Below are 27,664 nucleotides of genomic sequence, written 5' to 3' on the forward strand. Positions count from 1 at the left end.
GCATATTTGTTGAGGCCAAAAGAAAATCGGACATTAAAATAAAAAGGCAAAAATTTATATGAGACGGTATCACGGATCGTATTTTGTGAGACAGATATCTTATTTGGATCATTCATAAAAAGATATTACTTTTTATGCTAAGCGTATTACTTTTTATTGTGAATATCATTAGGGTTGACCCGTCTCACTGATAAAGATTTGTGAGACCGTCTCACAAAAGATCTATTCATCAAATAAAAAAAGGGGAGAGCAAGAAAATAAATATCTATACTGTTATTATATTAAGTGTGAGGACATGATAATAACTACCTAGGGAGGGCACCATTTTTTTTTCCAATTTTACCATTATATGATATTAATATTACACTTTTGTTTTTTATTTTAATTTCAACACACACTTTTATTTTTATTTATTTTTTATTTCAACAATTCAAATATCAATTTAGTCACTCTATAATTTGCCAAATTTCACTTTAGTCCATCGATAATAATAAAAAAGATTGTACACACACGCATCGCGTGTGCATAGTAACTAGTATTTTATTAAAGTTGAGGACATGATACTAACCACCTAGGAAGGATACCAACTTTTGCTTCCAACATTACCCTTATATAATACTAATATTACACTTTTGTTTTTTGTTTTTCTAAAAAAAATTCAACACACATTTTTATTTTTATTTTTTTATTTTCAACAATTCAAATATCAATTTAGTCCCTTTATAATTTGTCAAATTTCACTTTAGTCCATCGATAATGATAAAAAAGATTGTACACACATACATCGTGTGTGCAGAGTAACTAGTAAATAAATAAAATAACAGTGTGTATTCGTCGGATGGGTGGATGAATCAACGGACAAGAACCAATCATATTCGAGTAAGATTACAGGCACGGCCAGGATCTCAACTGGGTTTTCCAGTGATCGTTAAATCTTTTAAAAACAAATTCAATGCTTTCCTTGTTCAAATCTTTCTCCTGATTCGAAATTATCACCAACCCCAGTTGTAATTTCAAATCTTGAGACCAGAGTTTGATGCAAAACCAAGGCGAAGCCCAAATCTGAACGAGGGAAGAATCCCTAATTTTCTCTCAGGTTTTACTCAATAAAACCACATGTTCTCTTGTTGATTCTATCTGCAGTCGTTGAATTGTTACTATTTGTTTCAATAAGTATAGGTATGATCGTTAGAAAGTACGGTCGCCGGGGTAGAGACTTGACAAGAAGCTATTCAGGGGACAATAGCCTATCAGACGTCGTTGCCGATTCTCCTTCCCAAGAATTCTCCCAAGATGTTTACAATTTCACCTTGTCGTCCCAGGACTCCGCTCGCTGTAACTGGTCAGATCCCTACGGTTTCAATTCGTCCCAGGATACGAGGAAATTGACGATTTTGCCCTCAGTAAAGGACGTGGATACTGGAGATTTTGATGGGGGGTTGTGGAAACCGAAGAAAGTGAAGTTGTTTGATGTTGATTGGGAGACATACGGTTCAAGTTCGTCTCAGGATTCGAGAGAATTTGCGATTCCGAGCTCTGTGTATGGGGGACAAGATGGGATTTTGGAATTTCCCGATGGGGGTTTCCGGAAACCCAAGAAGGTCAAGAAAGTCAATTCGGGTCCATATGGTGTTGATTCATCGCTGGAGAAAACCCAGAGAAAGGGCGGGGAGAATAAGGTTTTTGAGTTTTCAGACGGTGAGTTTTGGGAATCAGAGAAGTTCAAGAACATTGATTGTGATTCATATGGGTTAAATTCCTCTCAGGAATTGAGTGAATTGGGGATTTCACTGCCAAGAAAGTGCAAAGGTGTTGGTGATCCCAGGAAATTTGACGAGGTTTCTGGGAAACCCAACAAGAAGAGGAAGAAGGAAAATGTGTGCTTACAGAAGAAAAAGAATAAGAACAAGATGAAAATCAAGGAGGTGGTATCAGGCGATGTATGTCTTACCAGTACATTGATGGAGACTCAGGAGTTTGGGGAGATGATGGAACACATGGATGAGGTGAATTTTGCATTGGATGGATTGAAAAAGGGACAGCAGGTGACAGTTAGGAGGGCAAGTCTTCTGTCATTGTTATCCGTTTCTGGAACAACACAACAACGGAGGCTTTTAAGGGTTCATGGGTATTTTCCTTCGTTTTAGAAAAGCTATCATTATAATGTCATGCATATTCAATTGCTATATATTTATACTTTTTTTTCTCATTTGTGTTGATATGGTATGTGTGTGTCAAAGGAAAAGATCGTGTAGAAAAGGAAAATTTATGGATTGTTTGTATTTCAGTTCCAGGTTTTTCAGTTTTTCTAACTGCAGTATTCATGATGTAAGTCTAAACCTGTGGGCCTTTATGATATTGGAAAAAGTTCAAGTAACTGAAAGAATGTAGAACCAAAACACGAATTTTGTCTTCATTGCAATAGGAAGCGATATCATATGCTATGTCAAATGATGCATTTGAATCTTTTTGCTACATTTATAGTGTGTGTGTGAAGTGAGAGTTCTGATAATTTGTTCAATTTGTTAGAATGGCCAAAACAATCACAGATGCTGTGTTGGGACTCAGCTTTGATGACCCTACCAGCAACCTTGCTGCTGCTGCTTTATTTTACATTCTAACAAGCGATGTGAGTAATATCGATTTTTATATCATTGCCTGAATTTACTTTATTTGTCGTATTTTAATTAGTTACCATGTAAACGTTACTTTCCATGTAACCTCTAATTTATAACTTGTTTTCAAATTTCAAATTCGTGCTATGTCAGGGTCAAGATGATAATCTACTGGATTCACCAAATTGCATCCGCTTTCTATTAAAATTTTTGAAACCACTTTCATCTAATGCTGGCAAAGAAAATGCGCCAAGCATTGGTAGCAAGCTTCTAGGCATGTGCAAGAATACTGGCTTCTTACAAAATTCAGCCAAGGGAACGGATTCCAGTGTTGCTGCAATATCACTCAAAGTTCATGAGATGCTTATCAATTGCAAGGAAATAAAGTCAAGAGATGATTCTGATAATGTAAAAGAAAAGCCTGAGTTGAATCCCAAATGGATTAGTTTACTTACAATGGAGAAAGCCTGCTTATCTGCTATATCTATTGAAGGTTTAAATCACTTACTGCTGCAATTTTATGAAAGTGATGCCAGCTTTTTATTTATCTACTTTCAAGGTTTTATTTTGTTAGATAGGAGGACCAATGTCCGTGTAAATAGTTTCAACTTTCAGTTTTAATTAGATTAGGTTGATTATGTCACAAAAAACGTCGTTAGAGTTTTAATTGCCTGTTTTATTATATTCACATCCTAAGGAGTGTACATCTCTCATTTTGAACAATCACTCAGACACCCTGTAATCATGTATTTGGAAAATAATTTATTTGTTCCTTACATACATCTACATCTTAAGCCCACATATACTTGGATTCTTCGTCTTTTATTTTTCTTGACCTCTGATAACATTTTTTCTGGTGTTCTCGGCTAGTTTTTCATCCCAACCTCACGTTCTCTGATTTACTTACCTTATGGCAAACAATGGCTTTTGATTTCACCATGAAAAACCTTAATTAGCGAGAATAGTGCATATTGCATATTGCAACAGTCTCTCTTGGTTTTCTTGTATCTTTAGTAGCACATTATCTCGTATATTGCTTTTTAATTTTGGTTGCATAATATTTTCTCAAATCGCTCCTGTTTTCTTTGTAATTTTTCTTCTTAATTGCTTGTTATACAATTGATGCACTCTCTTGAACTCTCTTGATTATTGAGAAAATTTATAGATCTCATTAGTGTTATTTCTACCCTGAAAAAAAATTTGGTTCTTGTATGCTAGTCTCATACAATTTCTCTGTGCTTTTTCAAATTTGTTAGACAGCTCTGGTGCAGTACGAAAAACTGGTGGCAACTTCAAGGAAAAATTGAGAGAATATGGAGGACTTGATGCTGTGTTTGAAGAGGCAAGGAAATGTCATTTTGTTATGGAGGTATGAGCCTGTATGCTGTTTTTCTTGGTTTTGCTATATGGTGGACAACACATGTTGGCTGATAGATGCTACTCAGTCTTGACAGTTGAAAAGATGTCTCCTTGATAGCATGAAAATTATTTATCACCTATTGTCCCATGAAATGGCAATTGCTATTTCTGGCTAGTCTTTATATATATTTTGGATTCTTATTAGCCATTTGATATATTTGTAGTCAGATATTTTTGGGATATGTTACTTAATGCTCATTAAATGCAGGAATGGTTGGAGCAGATTTATGTACCAGATTCAAAAGATACTATGGGTAGAGAAAGTCTAGTGTTGCTTTTGAAATGTCTAAAAATCATGGAAAATGCTACATTTCTTAGCAAAGACAATCAGGTTCTACATTTTGTGTCACACTCCGCATGCCTCTATATTTTACTGGAGCTGTTTATTACCTTGTTAGGTTAAATTACTAATCAGCAATTTCCATCTTGGTATGTATCTGTACATCTAGTACCACTTGCTTGGGATGAAAGGAAAATATGATGGTCAACAGGCTCCAAATTCTTTCACAAAGCTCATTATGAGTTTTATTAAGATTCTCTCAGGTATTTTTTTGTATATTGCTTACCTGTGATATCTATCTTATCTGCTGACCTGTGATATCTATCTTATCTCCCTTGTAGTTTTCTGTTTTCACCTGCTTTAGTTTGTTGACTACCTTGGTCTGTTCTTGTTTTTGTCAAAGCTCAAGACTTGATTTTGTTTCTGATATCCAGCAATGGTGCATTGTTACCCAGGCATTTCCTTATCCAGAAGTTTCCCTGGCAGTTCTTATGATAAAAAGTTGTCCGATACTTCTAACGGAAGCAGTCAATCTGGTTGTAGCATGGAATGGACTGTTTCTCAGAAAAGTTTCAATGCATCACAACCCGATCAATTCCGGATTTCTGGTCAGCCAGAATCTTTTAAGTCTTACCTGGAACCTACTCAAGTTTCATCTGATCCTCTATTACTCAAGATGAGAGTAGAATCTTCAAACACAGGGTCATGTAGTGGATCATTTGGGAATTCAAACACTGTTCCTAGCGTAAGATGTTTTGATTCAGAAATGGAATTTGGAGGTGGAAAGACCCAACTCATGGGTACCAACATTGGAGCTATGGATGACAGCCAAGATCCTTTTGCATTTGATGATGACGACTTTGAACCCTCAAAGTGGGATTTGCTATCCGGAAGGTTAATTAAACCTCACTCACAAGAAAGTAGGCCAACCATGAGACCATTTAAAGATGGGAGTTGCTCTCTACTAGTGTCGAGCCAACAAGAGTCTAGCAACACAGAAAATCGTCATAATCAGGAGGCCTCTTGTTCTTCAGAGGTTTATGAAGAGCAGTCCATCCTTCTAGCAGATTGTCTTCTCACTGCTGTCAAGGTAATTTACCTGCAAAGTTTCAATATCTGACGTTTGTGAAATCTCTTGACCTCATCTCTTGTAAAGATCACTTCCATAAATAGCTTACAATGACAAATTTTCATGAAACGACAGGAACATCTATAATTTGTTCTGTTGTTGTTGATGATCATTATATGAGCCTTCTGCGATTTTTTTCTCTCTATGTTTGCATCTTTGGGGAAACTATTGAGGTTAAATGATATTATTGACTTTTCCAGGTTCTAATGAACTTGACCAATGATAACCCTGAGGGTTGTCGACAAATTGCAAACTCTGGGGGATTGGAAATATTATCTTCGCTGATTGCTGATCATTTCTCATCGTTCACCTTATCTTCGCCACACAGTGATCTGAGGGAGAGTAGTTTGTCATCTAGATCAAGTCCAAAGATTGATCTCCAGAGTAACCCCAGTTTATCTGATCAAGAATTGGACTTTCTTGTGGCTATTTTAGGTTTGCTTGTGAATTTGGTAGAGAAGGATAGCTGCAATAGGTAAATTATTTCCTTTTTTGTTACTAGAACAGATTTTTCAGATTATGCGCCCACAAACAGCACATAATTAAGTGATCCCTCAGTGTATGCTGAAAAGTTTCTTGAAACGTTGGTGTTTTTATTTTTTGCAAGTGTCCACGGTTGTATTTTAGGAGGGCAAGAACTGTCAGATATACATGGAAACTGGGCAAATATTATTCTGTTTAATTATTGTTCAAAAGGGTAGATTGGTAACCAATAGTGTCGAGATTCCTATCTTTAATTTTTATAGATGATGAGAGAGTGTAATTCAAAATTTCTCCATTGAAGTTTTTTTCGTCATATCTAGCAAACAGATTTATGAAACAAAATCTGAAAGTAGTTTTGTCACCGGTCAGTTTTCATCGTTGACCTTTATCAAGTGGCAGTACTTTTTTGGCTCTTCCACGTGGATATTGTTTGTGTATATTTTTACACTTTGGAAATAATTAAACTACTCTATTTGATTCAGAGCTCGGCTTGCAGCGGCTAGTGTTTCATTACCCCACCTGGAAGGCGATGGAAAGGATAGAAGGGATGTGATCTCGCTCTTATGCTCAATTTTTTTGGCTAACCAAGGGGATGGTGAGGCTGCTGGAGAGGGAAAATGTTTGTCCTTGGTGCGGAAACCATTTTTTCCCTGCTATCTTAATGTCTAATGGGATATTATGGATCATAAATTTGCATTGTGGAACTGTTTGCTATATTGTTGTTTACTCCGAGGAAATAGATTTCAAGGAAGCTGAAAGTTGAAATCTCACAACTTTATTAGTACTTACTGAACTTAACATATAACTTATCCGCGAGCTTATGTGTGGTGTCTTTCTCAAGAGGAAATATGCTTGTACTAAGTTCATGAATCTGAGTACTTGTGGAGGTTGATTAAATATTTGGTCAAATTATGTCAACAACTCCCTGACTTTTTACCCTAATTACACATACACCATATTCTTTGGATCATCCTTGCAACAACTTATTTAACCTTATAACTACTCTCATCAGTCTGACTTTAGGGAGATGCCAATAGAGTTGGTTTAATATACACTAATGATTTTAGAAACTGAATAATGAATAAGTTTGTTTGATGCAGGAGGATGAAGATTCCATATTACAGGGGGAAAAGGAAGCTGAAAAGATGATTGTAGAAGCTTATGCTGCTCTTCTTCTTGCATTCCTTTCAAAAGAAAGGTTAGAATGAAGTCACATCCCTTATGTCACGTTAATATAGGTGTATATCAGTGTGTGTGAATGTGTAACGGACATGTTTCTCATTGATTGATTTAATCTTGACTTCCAGTAAGGGCACGCGGAACTCCATTTCTAAATGTCTCCCCAAGCAGAACCTGTCAATACTTGTTCCAGTGTTGGAGAGATTTGTGGTAGGCATTTCTTATGTAGCTCGCCTTTGGTAAAGCATTATGCATGCACCAATATATATATTTTCTCCACAAGTATACTCATTTATGGCCTGTGATGCACGAGCATTCGAAAATTTTGATTGATGCTCTGTTGGGTATATATACCAAGACAGTGGACACTGAGGTGACGTGTTGGACGCGAGGTGTGTCCAAAAATTAAGAGGAAAAAAAATTGGACGCGGTGGGGACACAGCAAATACATGGATATGTGGAGAATCGGACTCGTGTTGGACACAATTGAATATTTTTTAAAATTAAGGACAAAAGTTAACAAATCTATTTCCAGAAATTTCTTAATCTTTATATGTTTTGAATGATGACTTCAATTTCAAAACTTGGAAAATATGTACTTGATAAATTACAAATGTATTCATTTGTTGGATTATGTTCTCAATTTATGATATGATAAAATTGTGTAATGCAACATGTTTGACTGACTATCTCGAATCTTGATGTAAATTTTCTTATTTTCAATTTCAACTTTACATGTTTGTATGTATTATCTTCATGTGTGTTTGTGTATAGCCGCTGTTCTTTCCGTGTTGTGTCTTAAATTGTTTGCAATATGGTGTCCGCGGCTGGGCAACATAGGTTGTTCTACCTGTTACAATTACCGAAGATACTGAAGTGAATTATGTTTTGAATTTAAGGATAACAATTTGAATATGAATCTTTTGACTTTGCCAGGAATTTCATCTAACGTTGAACATGATTTCACCGGAAACACACACTGCCGTGCTGGAAGTTATTGAATCGTGTAGAATTCATTGAGAGCTCTCAAATTTGCCAAGTTTATGAACGGTGTCACCGTAGTATTCCCTCCCTCAGTTCCGCTGTAACAGCAGGTCGCAAATCTTACCACAGGGAGTATCATAGTTCTTTGTTGGTTCTGTTCTGTATATTTTTTCGTCTCTCATGTGGTCATTTTATATATTTTCTTGATTCCAGCAGTTAGCTATTTTACATGATGATGGAGACTGATATGATTGTATACGAACAATTGGCGAAAAGTTAACCATTTCTGTCTGAAGCTGTTTGTAATAGTTCTGCATATCTTTGTGATAGTTAAGAATGCTGAATTATATATGCATTTTTAAACAAGTGTCATCGATTTTTTTTTTTATTTTTGTTAGTTTTCATTTCTACAAGGATTTTGAAAATAAAAAATTTAAAAATCTTGCACCAGATTCCTAGAGAACAAATGAAGTGAGAAAAAGTACTCATATGGATGCGTACTTATTCAACTATTCGAAGCCACAATTCAAGGTCGTGGTGCATGGTTGGTCTAGAAAATTGAGAAGGTACCGACCATTGGATCATTCTTTGAATTCTTCACTCAATCGATTAAGTTCATCATGATTATTTGCACGAATTTGTATATTTTTTTCTACATTTTTTTATGGTTCTTACTATGTCACGTAAAAAAAAAAATTAATTCGTTCATCTATCCACAATTCAAAAAATCCTAAACAAATTTTTTTTTATAGAGCTTACATCCGATTTAAATTTCTTAAAAAAAAAGTATTCTTATTTGAAATATTCATTACAAACAATTTTTAAAAATTATAAAATAATTTTTTTAAATAATCTTAATTACAAAAAATAAAAAATTATAATATTAGTTTTTAAAATAAAAAAATACAAATAAGAAAATTAAAATTTTCATAATTAATGAATTAATCTTTCATTGATGGCACACATAAGTTGGCTCGGAAATGATATATATAATATATTTCTTTTATACATTTTTGAGAAATAATTATATACAATATATTTTTTAATATTTTAATAAGCTTCCCAGGTTGACAACTCATCCCAATCAGAGCTCTTCGGGTGGGTCTGATATCTCGGACCCAAAATCCGACGATTAAAATTCGATTTGAAATTGCTTAAAATTAAATAATTTTTAAATTTTTAGTTATTATCTAATAAAAAATATTTAAAAATTAATAAATTATAAAAATTTATTTTGTATTATTAATATTTAGGAAAAAAATATTATCTTAAATTTAAAACTATTAAATTATATTCAACTTATTTCAAAACAAAAATTATAATTATATATTTTTATTTTAAATACATCTTTATAAAATAAGTGATAAAATATTATGAGCTAAATTAAATAGTGAAGTATACATTATTCAATAAAATTATAAATAAATTCTTAATAATATACATATGTTCATGTATACTTATATATTTATTTACATACATAGCGACCTGACGGGTCAATCGAAACTCAAGATCCGCTTGATCGAGTCTAGACCCTCCCGTCGAGACAAGTTTAATATGATACCGAGTTTAGACCAGCCAATCATTCCTATGAACTCTCATTGGGATGTTCTAACAAACTGATTAAAATTAAATTACGGATCCATGTAATTATTATATAATTTTACCAAAAAAATTATCCAATTTGCATAATAATTCTGCTAATCAAAATTCCATAGAGATTCTAAATGGTTAAACTAAAAGGATTTTATTCTTTTTTTTTTTTTTTTTCACATTTTGAATTGATATTTGCTCCGTAAATCGAACTTATAGGTCGAATTTAAGATCAAGCTTGGCTTCAAATTACTTTCATTCTTTCCCCACTGGCCAACAACACTCATTCACACAGATACACTCCCCAAGCAAACAAAAAAAAAGATGAGAACAAATTTCGACAGCTTCGTTTCTGAATAATTTATAATTCTATATTCGAGAAGAATTCTAGAACACCGAACCACAGAAAAATAGTTTACTCTTCCACTTTTTGTATACATGGAAAAGATCGATGTTTTCTTGGCTCGGCTCCTTTTTCATTGGCAGAGAACTAAGATATCTTTCTATGCTTTGATATATCTGCTCTTGCTTAGTCTTTTAGCTTATAATAGTGGCGTTATATTCTTCACCCATGTCCCTTGCATGCTTAATCATCCATCGGAGCCGGGGAGTTTTTTGCGGGGAAATGCCACTGGAAGTTCTAGAAAATTCTTCTTTCTGTCATCTTCAACAAAACTGTCATCTTCTGTGCTGTACTCCTTGAAAGAAAATATTTCAGATGGAAGATTGAGAACCCATTCGCCATTTATGCGTAAAGATCCAAATCTTGTGATTCTTACGAGAAAAAAGGCCGCTTTGTATCATCCAAGAAGAAGAAAAAGACACAGGAGTGTGCTGAAAGTTTTAAGTTCCCAAGTTAAAGGAATGCAGTTTGAAGATAGAGTGATGCAGTTCTTTAACAATAATTCCTACTGTGAGTTTCAGTTTTTCATGACTTGGATCTCTTCAATCAAGTCATTTGGAGATAGAGAATTGCTAGCTATTCAGAGTGTGTTCAAAGCACATCCGAGTGGTTGCTTAATCGTCGTGTCCAATTCCATGGATTCAAGAAATGGGATGCTCTTGTTGAAGCCCTTTTTAGACAGAGGGTTAAAAGTAACAGCAATTTCTCCAGATTTCAACTTTTTGTTCAAGAACACTGCTGCAGAGTCTTGGTTCAACAAGTTAATCCGGGGAAATGTTAGAACCGGAGGAGTTTCTCTAGGCCAAAACCTCTCAAATTTACTAAGACTGGGATTATTGTACAGATTTGGCGGGATTTATTTGGACACGGATATCATAGTTTTGAAGAATTTTAGGGAGTTAAAAAATGCAATTGGAGCACAGACTGTGGATCTTGAAACAGGCCAATGGAGCAGACTAAACAATGCCGTGATGATATTTGATAAAGGCCATCCTATTGTCTACAAATTCATCGAAGAATTCGCACTCACATTCAATGGGAACAAATGGGGTCACAATGGACCTTATTTAGTTTCGCGGGTCGTTTCAAGACTGAGTGGGAGGCTTGGATACAACGTCACAATTTTGCCGCCCATGGCGTTTTATCCGGTGGATTGGAGTAGGATTGGTAGCCTATTTTATGGGCCTAGAAATGCGAGTCACTCAAGATGGTTGCTTGGAAAACTGAGGCAAATTTATGGCCAAAGCTTTGCAGTTCATCTTTGGAATAAGCAGAGTAAAGGATTTAAGGTTGAAGACGGAAGTATCATACAACGCATAATGTCGAGTTCTTGTGTGTTGTGCAACTCATCTTCGTTGGCGGTACTCTGAGGCAAAACATGGTGGACTCAACCGAAGGTCTACAGTTGCTCCTTTACTTGAAAAACATACAAAATTTTCTAAACAATTCAAGTTTCTTGCATCATTTGACAGTAACAGGATTTTCATGTGTAGTTTTGGACCAATACAGTCTATGTTCATGGAAGTAGAGAATCTGAGGGAAAGGTTGCAATTTTGTTTCACATGTTCGTGCTTGTAGTTGTGATTCTTCTTTTTGGTTTATTTTATTGTCTGGATTTAGACAAGAAACCACTTTCAGTACAAGTTGCAAAGTCATAATTACGATGATGCTTTAATTTCTATGTTCTGAAATAAAATCATGTGTCATAGTTTTCTTTCCCTTACCTTTGTTCACCTCATTTTCATGTACATTCATGTAAATAAGGTAAAATTTGTTATTAAATTCAATCAAATTGGGTTTCAAGTAATAAAATTTTGAATACTTGAGAAGTGAAACTTGATATTAAATTTGATGAGCATGTGTTGGACGTTTGGTCATGCAAATGAAAAATCTATATTTTTACCTTTAATTGGTTGATACACGAGAATTTCGCCTTCATAAGCAGTGGTCCAATTACGATACCACGAGAAACAGTAAGTTTATAGATCATTAATTTGGAACATGTTCAAGTACACTTAAAGATTTGTGTCTATGCTACATAGTGCGTTGGGGTAAACCATCATGTTAATGTAATAGTCCGCAAACAAGGTAATCTGCACTCGAGAAAATGTTTAGTAAATCAAACTTTTGACCATTGATGATGACTTGATGCGAGGAAAGAGGAGGTTGCCCGATTCAATCCGTCACGGGCTTCTCATTTAAGCCCAAATCAAGATACTTGAAAATTTTTTTTTTCTCTAACCCAAAGTTAAGATTATATAATCAAGTCCAAATAATCAATCAGCCCAGTTTCTGTTAAGATTTGGACATGTGCTTTTTGACCAAGATTGTAAGCAAGAAAATTGTGCCTGTGTTCACATTGCCGTTCAATGCGAACGTCCGCACTACCACCCAAATGGTGGCTAGCAAAGTTTGAATTTACATTTTGCTTTCACATTTGAAGAGTTTGCTGTATATAGAGCTCATTTGCTAGACATCCAATCCTAGCTTTCTAAGCATCACAAGTTCAAGAGAGCAACTCAAGTGAGAAGAAAAAAAAATTGAGTGTTATTCTTGTGTGAGCTATAGAAAATATATTTTCTCGTTTATACTCAGGGTTGAGATTGTGAGAGATTGAGTGCTGTTTACACTAGTAATATTTTCTCCCTATAACAAAGATTTGCAGTAGCTCCGTGGACGTAGCCTATATTGGATGAACCACATAAATCTTTGTGTTCTTGTTGATTATTTTATTCCTCAATTTTCGGTACTATATTATCATCATGGTTGCCATTGTTTCGGTGTAATTACCCAACAATTTCTTCTAAACGAAGAACTTCCAATTTCCTTCCCCCTCGCTCACTGTTCAATCTCTCAAACCCGAGGGAGAAGTGGAAAGCGGAGAAGATGCTCGCGGAAGTAGCAAAAGGTGTTGTAGAGGCAGTAGCTTAGCAGAATGGAGATTTGGAATCTTGTGACCCTAGCAACGCCGCAAAGAAATATTGACAACATTATGGAGATTTGAAATCTTGTGACCCTTGCAAGAAAAGAATATCAATTTGAATTATGTTAGTTTCAGACAAAATTATATTTGGTATTTTTTGTTTTTGTGTCGTGCAAGATGTAAACAATTATTGGATGAATGATAATGATTAGAGGTGTTTTTGATGCTGAAATGTTGATGGATTAGCGCCGCAACGTTAAGGCTTCACGGGATAAAAAGAAGAGCTGCAGCGCTACAACTAAGCAAACCAGTGCCATGGTTGCCGATACATGTAGCACGGCGCTAAGATTGGGAGCTGAGTACGATTTACGGGAGCCGAGGTGCCACTTGACTAGCGTCGTGTCGCTAATGTCTGCGCGGAAAAATTCTGTGGGCTTTATTTTACAGGCTTGGACGAAGTATAAAAGATAGAAATAGCCGCATGGGACGGTTTTTGGGAAAAAAATCACGTGAGAGACAAGGAGCATACAAGAAAGAAGGATTTGGAACGCAAGGATTGATCTCAAAGATGAAAAACGACAAATCTAGGGACAAAGACGCCATTTCTGATTCGTTATCTAGTTCTTTTGCTCTTTAAATTCTTGTATTGAGATGTTTAAACCTTCAAACATGATGTGTTTTAGTTTAGATTTTGTTATGAACTAACTGTTCAATTCTACAGGCTGATGTATTTCGTTGACATGATAATTTTGATTATGTTGTTCATATGATTGAATTCCTATTAGTTTAATTGTGTTTTCTAGGTTTTATTGATTTCAATTTACTGATCATAAATTGATTGTTGTCATATTAATTCTACAACTCGGGAGAAAGACTAGAATTATGGATCATTAGATACACATCTTTAAATGTTTATATTGTAAAACTTTTATTTTGAAAATTAACCTTCTCACAGTCGAATACATTTGGAGAATGATGGTTTTCAAAAATTTAGTTTGACCAAGATTATTTTTTAAAATTTTCTCCAATAATAAATACAATAATATCCACCTTTAATTTGCACTATTTGTTGGGTGGGTCTTTTCTTTTCTATATTCTATATTTCTCGAGTTTAGACGAATGATGATTTTTCATCTGCGGAACAGCAGAAGCAAGCAGACCCAGAAAATCAGCTCCTGGAGTGAAATGTTTAAATCCAAACACAACTTCAGGAAATTTAACATTCATGACTTTGCTTCATATTTTCAAAGATTTGAATTCTTGAGAAACTCCATCTTTTCTGCCTCGACTTTCAGTGCCCGGCCATTCTTTTGCATGACTAAGCACGTTAAAATTAAACATAAATTAGCTCCAAGGGGTCACGAAGAACTTTGTCTAGCTTGGATATCGAGGTGGACCTATGCGACTTGATGAGAACTCACATGGCTCTGCAATACATTTCCCCAAACTCTTTCCATTTGCTTTAAGCTTCGATCCATATTTTAGTCGACGAAAGGAAAAAAAGTCTGCTATCTTTTTCCCCACAGATAATGCTATAACCAAATGGGATGTTCATATTTTTTTTTAAAAAAATATATTAATAATTAATAAATTATTAGACAAGTAGCAGTTCAGTTAAAATAGTTGACTATTTAGTACTAGTACTAAGTACTGCTGGACGGTTCCTTTCAAAAACAAAAACAAATTGCTAGACTGTTATGCTAAATTGACTGAAACACACGCCATATAGCATAAATTATACATGAGAATTTAAATATTATATAATCCAATCGTTTAAATTGAACGGAGCATGTTTCACCTCAGTAAAGCATACACTTTACCTTACAAAATATTTGAAATAGTGAATATGTCTCTCTGTATTTATACATCTCATTTGGTTGTTCGTGTGTTGTTCACACTTATTTGTTAGTTTTGCATCAGTATATATCATATAATTAAGTTTGATTTTGGTCGGGATAAGGATAACACACATCATACACATAAGAGATCGACAAGAAAATCAAATTTATGAGATTAAAAATCTCCTCATTATTCAGTTACATATAGAATTCATGGGATTTTTATATTTTACGCTTGCAGTATTTCTATCTCTATGATGTGATAAAATTTTAATCCTAAATCATCAATACATGATGTTAAATTTCATTAAAATGTCATAGAATTAGGTCTGGTAGGACATAGATTATGTAAAATCTAATTACATAGTTACTAATTTCCCAAATACTAAAGTTGATAGGATAATAAATGTGTAAAGTGATTGAATTTGCACGGAAGCCCACCTTAAAATAGGACAAAAATTTGTGTGACGGTCTCCCAGATAGTATTTTGTGAGACGAATCTCTTATTTGAGTCATCCATAAAAAAATATTACTTTTTATGCTAAAAATATTACTTTTTATTGTAAATATCGGTAGATTTGATCCGTCTCACAGATAAAAATTTGTGAGATCGTCTCACAAGAGATCTACTCTAAAATCAGTACATGTGATGTCATGAATGATACGCAAAATGAGTGTAACCACGTGGTGACAACTGTATGATGTAGATGTGCGAGTGTGGGGTTAAAGAGTGACGGATTGGGGGAACCAAAATGTCAAGACTGTGCATAGTAGACACTAAGTTTGCACCACACATACGGCAATTGTTACATGCCTGGTCACTCACGCACTCTTTCAAACATAGATAATTTAAATTTATATCTATATATGTGTGTGGAAAAATGATTTTTTGGTCAATTAAATTTTTAAAAGTTTGATTTTGTTATATTAAATTTTTATTTTTGATTATTTTGATCAAATTATTATTGACATGACATATACCAATTCAATAATTTTCAATGTTACGTCAGCATTTTCTGATGGTACATCATCAATTTGACCAAAATAGTCGACAATTAAAATTTTGTGTACAAAAACCAAACTTTGAATACTTAATTTACCAAACTCGAAATTGAATATGTTATTGGATAAAAAAAATATTTTTTTTTGTATATATACATACTAGTGTATGAGCCACACGATGCACGTGTTATATAAATTTATATATAACTAAGTGTAACAACTTTTTATTTTATAAAATTTTGATTAATTAAAATATTATTAGCACAACAATTTGGATCAAAATAAAATATTAGAAAATTCAAAGTTCGGATGAGCTGATCAAAGATATGGTAGCTTATAAATCATTATGGATAAGTGATGAAATATTTATTTTTTGGGAATAAAATCTTTTACAACACTTCTTATAACATGTGTCACGTGTGGATTTTTTTACTGGCGTAAATTATGTCGTAATTAGAAAATCAATTGAAATTCGATACACATGACAATCAATTATTGACGTAACAGAGAATATTACAGGAAATTATGTAAAAGCGGAAGATGATTCGAGGGTATTTCTGTAATAATTTCTTAAGGTTTCACCAAGTTAATTAGTAAAAAATGTATATTATTAATTATATATATGTGACCACGTACGTGTGANAAGAAAAACAAGTAATATAAGGATCTCACAGAAGCACTTCCACTTCCCTTCACCCTCCAAGAGTTTCTTTCTTCTCAACACATTAGTCCCTTATAATCTCCTTCAAAATCACATTTTTTAAAAAAGTTTCCAACTTGAATTTGCTGATTCTGGTTTCTTTGAGCAGAATTTGCAAAAATACATGGGTTGGAGCAGTAAACAGGACGTTTCTGTTAATGGAGGAGTAGAGTACTGGAGCCAGATTTTGCTGCAGCCAGAAGCGGTGGCGGAGCCGGAAAAACCGCCATCAATGCGGCGGCAACAGCAGCTGGAGTTCTTGAAGTGTCCCAGGTGTGGTTCAACAAACACAAAGTTTTGTTACTATAACAACTACAACAAGACTCAGCCACGCTATTTTTGCAAAGCTTGTAAGAGGCATTGGACTAAAGGTGGTACTCTTCGAAATGTTCCGGTTGGCGGTGGCCGGAAAAGCAAACGGTCCAAGAAGTCAACCTCCGCCACCCCCGTCTCCTCCTCCACCACTTCTGCCTCCGCCGCCGCCGCCTTTCCACAACACCAAGATTGCCCAAATTTTCCATTCGACAGTACTGCTAATCTTGATCAGAAAATCACGTGCTCCGGTACTCTTTATCACAACCATTCCCGTTCTTCCTCTCCCATGTTACGAGATATTCAGAAGACTTCCATGGTGGATGAAAATGACACAAACAATACCATAAATGTGTCAGCATCTCAAATCGAGAATACAGATCAGTGTCCATTCTCGAGTTTAGGCATATTTGATCTGAATTCTAGTTTAAATGTGTGCCAAGACTACAAATGGAATCTTGATTCTGCAGCAGAACCAACCATTAACCCCGCCATGAGCAGTGTGCAGCAGTGGCAGACGGTGGAAAGCTGCAGTGATCATAACATGCACTTGGCAAATGACTGGAATTGGAACGAAATTGACGAGTTAGTTTCACCTGATCAATTCAAATATATAATGGGATAATGATCGCGCAGAGATCAAATTCTAAACAAGATTCCTGATTGCCAAGTAGACTGATATAAATATATATGTAATAATGTACATATTAATATTATATTGTTGTATTTGTATGGTTGAAGCTGGTATCTATGATGGGTAGTGTGAGTTAGTTTAAAGTTTGAAGCTATCATTTTTGTACCAGCTTCGGTTTAGTCATGTCTGTGTCGGTAACTTAGTCTGTGTCGTAAAAAGAGGGGCAAGTGTTTCATAGTATGGAGTTCAAGTTACTCGCTGCTTGTGGATTTTAACAGTTCAAGATTTTTTTGTAGTTTTATTCGATGTTTTCAAGTAAAGAATATCTATTAACTAATCATCTCATGTATCTAGAAAGACCCGAAATCTCGTTATAAATTTGAGATTTGGATGTCAGACGGCCTATCAATCACGACCTTTGTAAGAACTTGAAATATATATATCTAAAAAAAACATGAAAATTTATGTGGAGATTTATGAAGTTGGCGATGAAAAAGGGAAATGGGAGTATGGGACCAATGTAAGCTGGGTGGGGTGACTCGATATGTGATGGAAAATTCTTGTGGATATTATCTAAGTTTTGTATGGATATATGTGGAACAGTTCCTGTCCTGATTCGTTCGTGCGTCGTGCTGTCTGTCATAGAGCAATTGCAAGTTTGTAAGAATATGAGATATTTAAGGCTTAGGATTTATTTATTAATTTAATTTCTTTTTTTATGTACTAGGCAAAAACATGTGTTGTTGTACGTAAGAGTAGTAAGTAAGATCAAAGTATATTATCGATAATACTAACAATAGGCACAACAATAATGATAGAAATTTAATTACAAAGTAAATTAGTTCTAGAATATCAATATTATTGCCTTTCATAGTTTTTCTTTTTGGTCTTAATATATTGTCTTTCTGGTATCTCTGAATTTTTAGATTGTTTTCGGCTTCTGAGAATAAGTGTTGATAATTTCTCTTTATCTCCTAGGTCAATTGAGTGGATTTTCTGTTTTTTTGTATTTTTTTGTCTTTTCTATGATGATAACAATCGATTACGTGTGAATCATTTTGTCAAGGGAGAGAAACATATGTTACTCGAATTTTATCTAATGACATGAGTGGTTAAGTTTTCTAACCTTGGTAGAATTGTGCTCTCATATTACAAAACACTATTACAAGATATTTAGTTTCAACCAAGGTACATCTTTCCCGACCAGTATTCAAGTCACCAGATCATGGTTCATCATCTTTGACCAGGGTTCAGGTCACCCTGACCAGGGTTCATCTCGCCCGACTAGGATTCATCTTCTCATACCAGGGTTTAAGTCACCCGACCAAGGGTCATCTTCCCTGACCAGTGTTCAGGTCACATGTCCATAGTTTATCTCGCCCGATCAGGGTTCACCTAGACATCATCATTACATCTCTATACCCGGTAGATTGCTTACCTAACTCACCCAATCTATCTATGTTTCATTATTGATCGAGAAATTATATGCATACCCGTGATTAACCATCTCTAACATATGTTCTAAATGTATCAACATGAGACGCCTAAACATCAGGACATCTACATAAGCCTCCACCGAGACTTGTTTTCGAAATTGTTGCAATTTCTCTAGTCAAGCTCCGAATTTGGATTACTTATCCCAACTTACAACACAAATCAATCTCTAGTTCCTAGAAATCAACAGTTTTGTTCTTGAGGAGTCCTTAGCGTGACTCCGAGCGTGACTCCGTGAGCATGTTGAACCTCATTTTTTCACACTCGCTGACTTTTTTCATAGTGTTGAATAAAATATATTTGGTCTTGCTCACTAGTATAGTCAATTAGAATTTAATGGTTAACGATGTAGATCATATAATTGTCCAATATATCAAACATCATGTTATCGATCATTTTCGAAAATTATGATTCTCTGTTAATACTATATAAAATATCATGAAATAAGAATGAATAAAGCAAGATAAAGGGCATAACAATTTAATTTCAGTTATTTAAATTGATATCAAAAGCTATTATTTTTGTGCTTGCGGCATAGTGAACAAGTGGTTCAACTTCAAGCCGGTGTCGCCTAAGAAACTCCCACAATCAAAATCCGAAACGTAACCCCGCTGCTCCCAACCAAACGCAATCCCGAAATCCCAAGAAAACATAACCTCAAAAGATGGAGCATTCCTATTACTGGGGAGACACACCAGAAGAAGAATATTACACCCAACAGGGCATCATATCGACCAAATCCTACTACACCTCACCCAGAGGCCTCACCCTCTTCACCAAATCTTGGCAGCCCCCACCGTCCACCCGTACACGTGGCATCATCTGCATGATTCACGGCTACGGAAACTCCATCAGCTGGACTTTTCAGGCCACCCCAATCTTCTTAGCCCAGAATGGATTCTCCTCTTTCGCCCTCGATATCGAAGGCCATGGCCACTCGCAAGGCCTCAAGGCGTATGTCCCAAATGTTGACCTTGTTGTGGATGATTGCCTCTCATTCTTCGAATCGGTAATAACCCAGAACCCGAGTTTTCAGAACCTCCCGGTATTCTTGTATGGGGAATCGATGGGCGGGGCAATCTGTCTACTGATCCATTTCAAGAAACCCCGTTTCTTCAAAGGCGCGATCTTGCTCGCTCCGATGTGTAAAATCTCTGATAAAGTGAAGCCCATATGGCCGATTCCGCAAATCTTGACCGCCGTTGCGAGATTTGCGCCTACTTTACCCATTGTCCCCACTGCTGATTTGTTGGACAAATCTGTCAAAGTCCCGGAAAAGAAAATCATCGGGATGAAGAATCCCACGAGGTATCAGGGGAGACCGAGATTGGGTACGGTAATCGAACTCATAAGGGTCACGGATTTAATCAATAGCAGATTGAGTTATGTGGACATTCCGTTTATTGTGATTCATGGAAGTGCAGATGTGGTTACTGATCCAGAGGTGAGCAGAGAATTGTATGAATTGGCTAAAAGTCAGGATAAAACGATTAAGATTTACGAGGGGATGATGCATTCTTTGTTGTTCGGGGAAACCGATGAAAATGTTGCGATTGTTCGTGGGGATATCTTGAAGTGGCTGAATGATAGATGCTGAGTCGATGTTTTGTGAATTCGGAAAAAACTTTTTTTGTGGGTAATTTGATCAGTCTCGCGTTGGTACTGAATTTCTTGCACCAAAAAATTAATCTCGGTGCTATATTTTTTTTATTTAAATATCCTTTGTATTAATGACAATGTGTTTCTTTCTTTCTTTCTTTCCTAAGTTTTTATATGTGTAATATCATACAAATATACACATACAACACATGTATGTATATGCCATGTGTAAAATTTATCATTGGTGATAGATAACTAAACCACGAATGGAACAAGATTTGCAGCTCTGTGAAGCAAGGGACTGTGCTATAAACATAAGATGGTTCAAAATTATCGTTGTGTTCGACTTGTGGTCCACTGGAAAAAGACATGAACAGAACAACCGTTACATGATTTCCGCCTCACCTAAGTCTCTCTCTATAGTGGCTGTCCAAGAAATAATTATGTTATAAGGTTAATTGTTTTTTTTTTTATACTTTGTTGTGATGTTTTAAGGTTTAATGAATATAAATTAAGTTAAAGAAAACGAAAGAAAAAATTCATTCGATTGTTCTATGAGCATGCTTATCTCTCTCAGAGACGCCTAAGTGTCTCCTGTTGCGCAGATGAGGCGTCTAGGCTCCCCTCTCCTAGAGGCGCTTGGATTTCTCCAGTGCCGTGCGTGGGGGAGCACTGGTTGACTGCATGTGCAAGTTTTTCATGTTTCATTGAATTAAATGATGTCCTTCAATTGTTTTCATTTGAATTTGTATGAAGGGACACCCCGTTGTCGGAACATGTTCCTACAAAGAAATCCATAAATACATGAACAATAATCAATTAAAAAGACTTTGATCATATTTTTTTCAACATCTTTTGCACTAATATCGTCTCATATTTTCCCTTATATATTAAAAGAGAGTTGAGTTTATTTCTGGTTATGAAACTTGTGATTTTTAGTGTTACTATCATAAGTTTGAAATAGTTGTGTATTGAGAGACGATTGTTTTATCTCATGAGAACCGTGTGCGATGACAAATTCATCTTAAAGACAAAAAATTCTCTCTCGACTCGATTTCAAATTCGTTAACATAATTTTATGAGAGTTGTCATCTTCATGTTACAAATCAAATGAAGGAGATTGGAGAAATCCCTACCAACAATTGTAAGAGAAGTATTGTTCTTCTTTTTGGTTTGCAATTTGAAGACGTATTGACCGTGAATATGAACGAATTCAATTTATACTGCCTCGCGTTAATACGACGAATTGTGAATCTCTGAATTTCGGATATTAGGATTTGAAATTTTAATTGTTTTTTATGTTATAATGATAAAATTTGATGTACTTTCGAATTAATTTTATTGAAGAACTATGAAAATGTTGATTCTCTGTGTAAAATACAAGGATCGTAAATTATGAATTACAAGGATTATGTCAAATACATTAATATAAGGAAGTCCATTCAAGTAGTTTCTTGGTTCAATAATTCAATCATTTGTGTATTGATTTGAGAAAATTCTTGAAACTAAAGAAATAAAAAATCATAATGAAACCCGAAATCATAAATTTGGATCATGAATTGAAAAAGATAATAAATCATATGTCTAAAATTTTCAGCATCAAATGGATATGCGTTGAAGCATAAATAGTCTCAATTTAATTTTTTGGAAAGTTCAATGGCTCCTTAAATATGAGAAGAATATTTCATCATATTCGATTATGATTGTGCAAGATATGAGATGTATATTTTGTGAAATGAAAAATGAATTTTTTGTGGTTTATGATGGACATAAGAATGATATTTCATATAAACATATAAAATAATTAAACATTATTGTAAGTAATGGAGGAATATATGTTGCACCATTTGATTATACATCAATGTATGGATCCAAATTTACACAATATAAACTCTTGAGTTTGGATTATAAGTTGTGTACTTACAATTCAAACTTTCGAATTATATTAGAGAGTTGTTTTGAATTCTTTAAGTCATTGTGCTTAAATCCATGTTTGCAAGAAATAAATTCTTAAAATTTGGAAGTTTTTAACGCTTAAAATTCATATTAATAGCATTCTAAACATTTCAAAGTTTCTGTGACTTCAAAAAGTTACAAAGTCCTATAAATAATTAGAAGTGTAGGGGTGCTTTATTTAAGGTAGAAATACAAAGTTTAAATATGACACAAAATTGGATGAATTATAGTAGGTTTCGACGTGTACGTTGAAGACATAATACCACAGTAAACTTGATCTCCAGTCGTGTTATCATTTTTGATTGAGTAAAATCATATGATAACTTAACAAATCCATTGTAAAAAGCTTTGAATGGAGATCGAGTGTATAAATTGTCAAGAGGAATGAACTTAAAATCTACAAAATAAAGTTTTTATACTGACAACCCAACCTTCTTGATTGGAGATCTCAATATCTTAGTTAAATGAGACAATTAAATTATGAGAACTTATGCTAGCATTTGAGAATTACTTTTTTTTTTTTTTTTTTATCATTCCTAGGATGAAGAGTGTTGTTTCCTACAAATGTAGTGATGATAAGATTGTAATTTTAATGGTTCATTTGCTTGTAAAATACGAAATATGGTAGGATACTCTAAAAAAGATACCACCTATGTAAGTGGTAGGATGAACCACCACAACGAAATACTTATAAAGCCAATATATATTTTATGGCCAAAACGGACACAACCAGAAAATCAAAACTGAAATGATAGGGAAATTGTCGTGTACGTACTGTAGTCTGGTTTTTACACAGACCACAAGAAGTTCAAGACGTGACAAATTCACTTCATGACTTAGTAAATTTGATAATGTTCTACTAAGGAAAGTTCAAAGTCAAAAGCTACATCTCATGATGTAATGATTTTTCATGTAAACTCTCTTTTGATATCACATGCATTAATACATTGATTTCATTTATGTGCGAGATTGTTGGATGTTTTTCATGATACATTATATCCAACTTATGTCCCTTGATGGTTTTAATATGATTTTTGATGAAAGGACACCTCATTGCTGTAACAACATATTCCTGCATATTGGTATATATAAATACATGATCAATGATCAATTAAAAAGACTTTTGACCAGATCATTCTGAACATCTTTTGCACTCATATTGTTTGCATATTTTTTCTTGTATATTAAAAGAGAATTTGTTTCATTTCTGGTTATGAAACTTGTTATTTGTAATGTTACCATCACAAGATAGAAATCGTTATATCTTTGGAGACGATTGTCATATCCAGTGAACATCATGTGTGAGATAAATTCGTCTTAAGGACAAAAAGTTATCTCTTATCTCAATTTCAAATTTACTAACATAATTTTATGCTTTTTTCCATAATTGCAGATCAAATGAAAGAGATTGGAGAAATCCAACCCAACATACCTAACATATTTATCGATGTTAAATGTTTTTCTTTCCTAGTAAGAATCTAAACATTTACCAAACTTGTAAAACGTGGTACAATTCTATCCTTTCTTAGATAAATTATGTTTTCCATGATCTTCATCCAATGTACAATCTCTCATGCATTTAAAATGTACTCCTTTCTCCGTCCCAAATATATAAATATGTTGTTTTTCACATGAATTAAGAAAATCATTGATAATATATTTTAAAGTTATTAATATATCAAGAAAATATTAACTCTGCTTTTGGGAAATAGGGAAAACATATGGGCATAAATATTAACCCAATGGTCTCATCCTTCAGATTAGCTGACTCCCTTTCCACGTTCGATCCCCTCCCCAGCGTGTGTTGTAATTAAAAAAAAATTGAATTAAATAATTTGCTGCTATGAACCGCCAAAATATTTGGTTATGCTTCACGCTTTCAATAAACTAACCACCCACATTATTATATTAAATTGAACTAAACCAACCAAATGTCGCAGAAGGGAGAATCTTGATTGTTGCAGAGTTGAAATCACGAAGAGAGCGAGATAATTCTTTACATAAAACTGAGAAGGCGCCTACTCGTTGGAATCCAATGGTAATCCACTCTCTGAATTCGAAAATGGTGGATATGAAGTGTTTTTTAAGTGAAGTTGAAGATTAATATATAAAAATCAGTCATGATTTGTCGTTTCATTGTGTCATTGTTAATTCCTTTCAGGGTGATTTGATACGTGAATGAATAAAGATTGTATACTCTTGCTTTTCTTGCAGTTTCTTTTTCTGACGGATTTCTTGTTTTATTGTTCTCTTTTGGTGACTGGAATTTTTTACGGGGCCAAAGGGATTGTGTATATCTTGAATCATGTAAAAAATAGTGGATTTTATTTAGTGTTGGTTCACATTGGCTGATCAAATGATTTGCTGATGTTAGAGTATTTACTTTGAAATATTCATACTTACAGGCAGAATCAAAGAAAGTTATCGGTATGGATGAATGGAAGAGAAAACTCAAGGCAGTTACTGTTAGAAAGGAGGATATGAATAAATTGGTGATGAACTTTCTGGTGACCGAGGGTTTTGCAGACGCAGTTGACAAATTCCGACTTGAATCTGGGACTAATCGTATCTTTTTTCATGTACTTTTTTCTCTCATCAATCTTCATGTTTTGATGGATATCTTTGATTTTCCTTATCCAAATACAGCAGATATAGATCTCACGACTGTCACTGATCGCATGGTGGTTAAGAAGGCGGTGCAAAACGGGCACGTGGTGGATGCTATTAAAAGAGTTCATGATTTGAACCCGGAGGTGTGACAATCCTTCTTTCATTCCCTCAGTTGTTGTAACAAGGAACAAAATGGATTTGGTTGATTTTCATGTGTTCTGTCATTAATTGGTGAGCAGAGTTCAGATTTCATAAAGCCCTCTTTTCCAAGATCATGTGCCCATGAAATGAATTCTTTAGTGACTGGTGTGCATATCTGCTGGTACATAATAGCGAAATGGCGTAAACGAAATTTCCCTTATTTCCTGAGCAAAGTGAAATGTTGTTGATTTTTAGACTATTTCCTTGAAATTTTGACTGTTGTATCAAGTATGTGATGATTTAGGTATTTGACATGTTTGGTACCATCATATATTTTGAGCATAAAATAATTTACTATACTGGTAGCACTCCCCATATTTCATGTCTGGTGTTCTAATTTATCTGTGATTGTTATTGTTTCTCTAACTTACGACGCAGATTTTGAAAGAAAATCCGAAAGCTCTTTTCAGTCTCATGCAACAATTGTTCATAGAACTGATTCGGGATGGGAAAACAGAGGAGGCCCTGATGTTTGCTCAAGAGAAACTTGGTCCACTAGCAGAGGAAAATGTAATCTTCTTATAATAGTTTCAGTGTTTTCTACTAAATATGTTATGTTATTCATGCCTTCACAATCTTATTTGCCCAAATTTTATGCTGTATTGAAAGAATTCTCCTTTTTGGAATATATATTATTTCGTGATTTTGACTTTCATAAGAACTATCTGTAATATTAACAGCGCTTTCTAGAGGAGTTCGAGAGGACTTTTTCGCTGCTTATTTTACACAATGTCGCTAACAGTTCTGTTAGTCACCTGCTAAAAATGTCGCAGCGCAATAAGACTGCAAATGATGTGAATGAAGCCATTCTTATCAGCCAAACCAATGAAAAAGGTTAGTACCTGCTGTCTGACAAAATTGTTGAAGTTTTGGGTGAATGTGATTTAATGAAGAAATCAACTTTCCGGTCACAAGTTCAAATGGTTCTTTTGAGATGGATGATATCTCAGAAAATCAAAGCTTTTCTATTGGATATTTGATGCAGAATGATACATTCCATTTGGTTGTTTGTTTCATCACATCCATGGATCGAGTCTTGAATTGAAGGAAACAATGCAGTGTTTTCTATGATAATTTTTTAGTTGACATTTTCCCAGTTTTATATGATCATATTTGCATTGTTCATGGATCACATTCTTGTCCCAGCTTCTGCTAGTGTATTCCTTAATTTATCAGTTCTTTCAGCATTGACAGCACCATTTCTAGCTTTGGAAATTAAATTTTGTAATAAAATTTTATTGCATTACTGAAGTATACAACGCATTATCTTTTCCTCACTCGTGACGTGAACAGAGACAAAACTATTAGGCTTATTGAAAATGCTGGCATGGGTGGACAAAGTGAGAGAACTTGAGAAGGAAGTTACATATCCTAAAATTAAAGATTTTTCTACCTGTAAACTTGAAGATCCTGCTGCCATCTGAGTGCCACGAAAAACGCCCGTCGCCATGATTTCGGGTTACTATATCTGAAGCTTTCTCGTTGAAAGAGCAAGACTTTTCCCTTGGAATAAGGTTGCATGTACTCTGTTAATGATTTGTTACTCTGCACAAAATAAGTACTTTGCTTGTCTTGAAAATTTGTGATAGCAGAAGTGGAAAAGGTTTGTAATATGTTGATTCTTGAAGAACAGACGAGAAACCAAAACAAAGCAGTTAGTATATATTTTTTTTTGGTATGAGATATTCTTCAAAACGAGGAGACTAATTTTTGGTGGAATCTGAAAACAGTTGTTGGGATGAGGGATCAATTCTTCATAACCGGATCAAGCCGGTTTAACTTAAACAAATAGTCCGACTGTATAAATATTAATATTAATATGATATAATGAATAATATCTTTTAAATTTTATAGTCTAAAAGATATATATAAATAAATAAAAAAATATATATTTATCAAATTTTAAAAAATAAACAAATATATTCATATATTTAAAATATCAATTATAGTAAAACAAAAATAATATGTTAAATAAACTCTAATATTTTTTATTTCAAACACCAAATATTAAATTAAGATCTTAAAAATAAAAAATTAATTTTTTTTAAAAAAAACAAATCAAAAATCGATTGAATCGGTTTTCGGGTTTAATATCGATTTGACCGTCAAACGCTCAGAATCAAACGATTTTTAGGTGATGTCCAGAACCTGACTCGTGACCAGTTCTCGGTCTAAAATGTCTATCCATTGCTGTTTTGAAAATTGGTTGGGATACTAATATTTGATTTAATTTTTTTAACTTCCTTATTTAAATTAATTAAATTTATAAGGTAAGATAACAAACAAGTATATTTTTTAAAAATATAAATTCCC

General features: G+C 34.3%; 5 protein-coding genes across 8 annotated transcripts; all 5 read left to right on the plus strand.

The window, feature by feature from the left end:
• The first annotated feature begins 868 nt into the window (after nucleotides 1-868).
• On the plus strand, nucleotides 869-8,384 carry LOC140958713 (wings apart-like protein 2). Of its 2 annotated transcripts, XM_073416275.1 has the most exons (14): nucleotides 869-921; nucleotides 1,006-1,096; nucleotides 1,180-2,128; nucleotides 2,530-2,629; nucleotides 2,769-3,108; nucleotides 3,872-3,984; nucleotides 4,243-4,365; nucleotides 4,484-4,577; nucleotides 4,770-5,404; nucleotides 5,644-5,918; nucleotides 6,409-6,556; nucleotides 7,027-7,124; nucleotides 7,234-7,315; nucleotides 8,042-8,384. In XM_073416275.1, exons 3-14 carry the CDS (start codon nucleotides 1,182-1,184, stop codon nucleotides 8,123-8,125), a joined length of 3,039 nt encoding a protein of 1,012 aa, XP_073272376.1. In that variant the 5' UTR covers nucleotides 869-921; nucleotides 1,006-1,096; nucleotides 1,180-1,181; the 3' UTR covers nucleotides 8,126-8,384. The 2 variants fall into 2 exon arrangements, with proteins under 2 accessions (XP_073272376.1, XP_073272375.1); XM_073416274.1 differs by having other exon boundaries at nucleotides 885-1,096.
• A 1,536-nt stretch (nucleotides 8,385-9,920) lies between these two features.
• On the plus strand, nucleotides 9,921-11,781 carry LOC140960189 (uncharacterized protein At4g19900-like). The gene has a single exon (XM_073418343.1). The coding sequence runs from the start codon at nucleotides 10,118-10,120 to the stop codon at nucleotides 11,450-11,452; it is 1,335 nt and encodes a 444-aa protein (XP_073274444.1). The 5' UTR covers nucleotides 9,921-10,117; the 3' UTR covers nucleotides 11,453-11,781.
• A 4,711-nt stretch (nucleotides 11,782-16,492) lies between these two features.
• On the plus strand, nucleotides 16,493-17,792 carry LOC140959921 (uncharacterized). Its single transcript, XM_073417975.1, has one exon. It carries the CDS (start codon nucleotides 16,670-16,672, stop codon nucleotides 17,480-17,482), a length of 813 nt encoding a protein of 270 aa, XP_073274076.1. The 5' UTR covers nucleotides 16,493-16,669; the 3' UTR covers nucleotides 17,483-17,792.
• Nucleotides 17,793-19,525: 1,733 nt separating this feature from the next.
• LOC140960487 (caffeoylshikimate esterase) lies at nucleotides 19,526-20,742 on the plus strand. Its single transcript, XM_073418773.1, has one exon. It carries the CDS (start codon nucleotides 19,650-19,652, stop codon nucleotides 20,580-20,582), a length of 933 nt encoding a protein of 310 aa, XP_073274874.1. The 5' UTR covers nucleotides 19,526-19,649; the 3' UTR covers nucleotides 20,583-20,742.
• On the plus strand, nucleotides 20,620-26,999 carry LOC140960488 (protein GID8 homolog). Of its 3 annotated transcripts, XM_073418776.1 has the most exons (7): nucleotides 20,620-20,640; nucleotides 24,481-24,578; nucleotides 24,946-25,105; nucleotides 25,187-25,293; nucleotides 25,730-25,861; nucleotides 26,032-26,185; nucleotides 26,645-26,999. In XM_073418776.1, the coding sequence occupies exons 2-7, from the start codon at nucleotides 24,576-24,578 to the stop codon at nucleotides 26,773-26,775; spliced, it is 687 nt and encodes a 228-aa protein (XP_073274877.1). In that variant the 5' UTR covers nucleotides 20,620-20,640; nucleotides 24,481-24,575; the 3' UTR covers nucleotides 26,776-26,999. The 3 variants fall into 3 exon arrangements, with proteins under 3 accessions (XP_073274877.1, XP_073274875.1, XP_073274876.1); XM_073418774.1 differs by having other exon boundaries at nucleotides 24,946-25,293; XM_073418775.1 differs by lacking the exons at nucleotides 20,620-20,640; nucleotides 24,481-24,578 and having other exon boundaries at nucleotides 24,970-25,293.
• Nucleotides 27,000-27,664: the final 665 nt, after the last annotated feature.

Source organism: Primulina huaijiensis, chromosome 15 (genome assembly GCF_012295235.1).
Source record: "Primulina huaijiensis isolate GDHJ02 chromosome 15, ASM1229523v2, whole genome shotgun sequence".
NCBI lineage: Eukaryota > Viridiplantae > Streptophyta > Magnoliopsida > Lamiales > Gesneriaceae > Primulina > Primulina huaijiensis.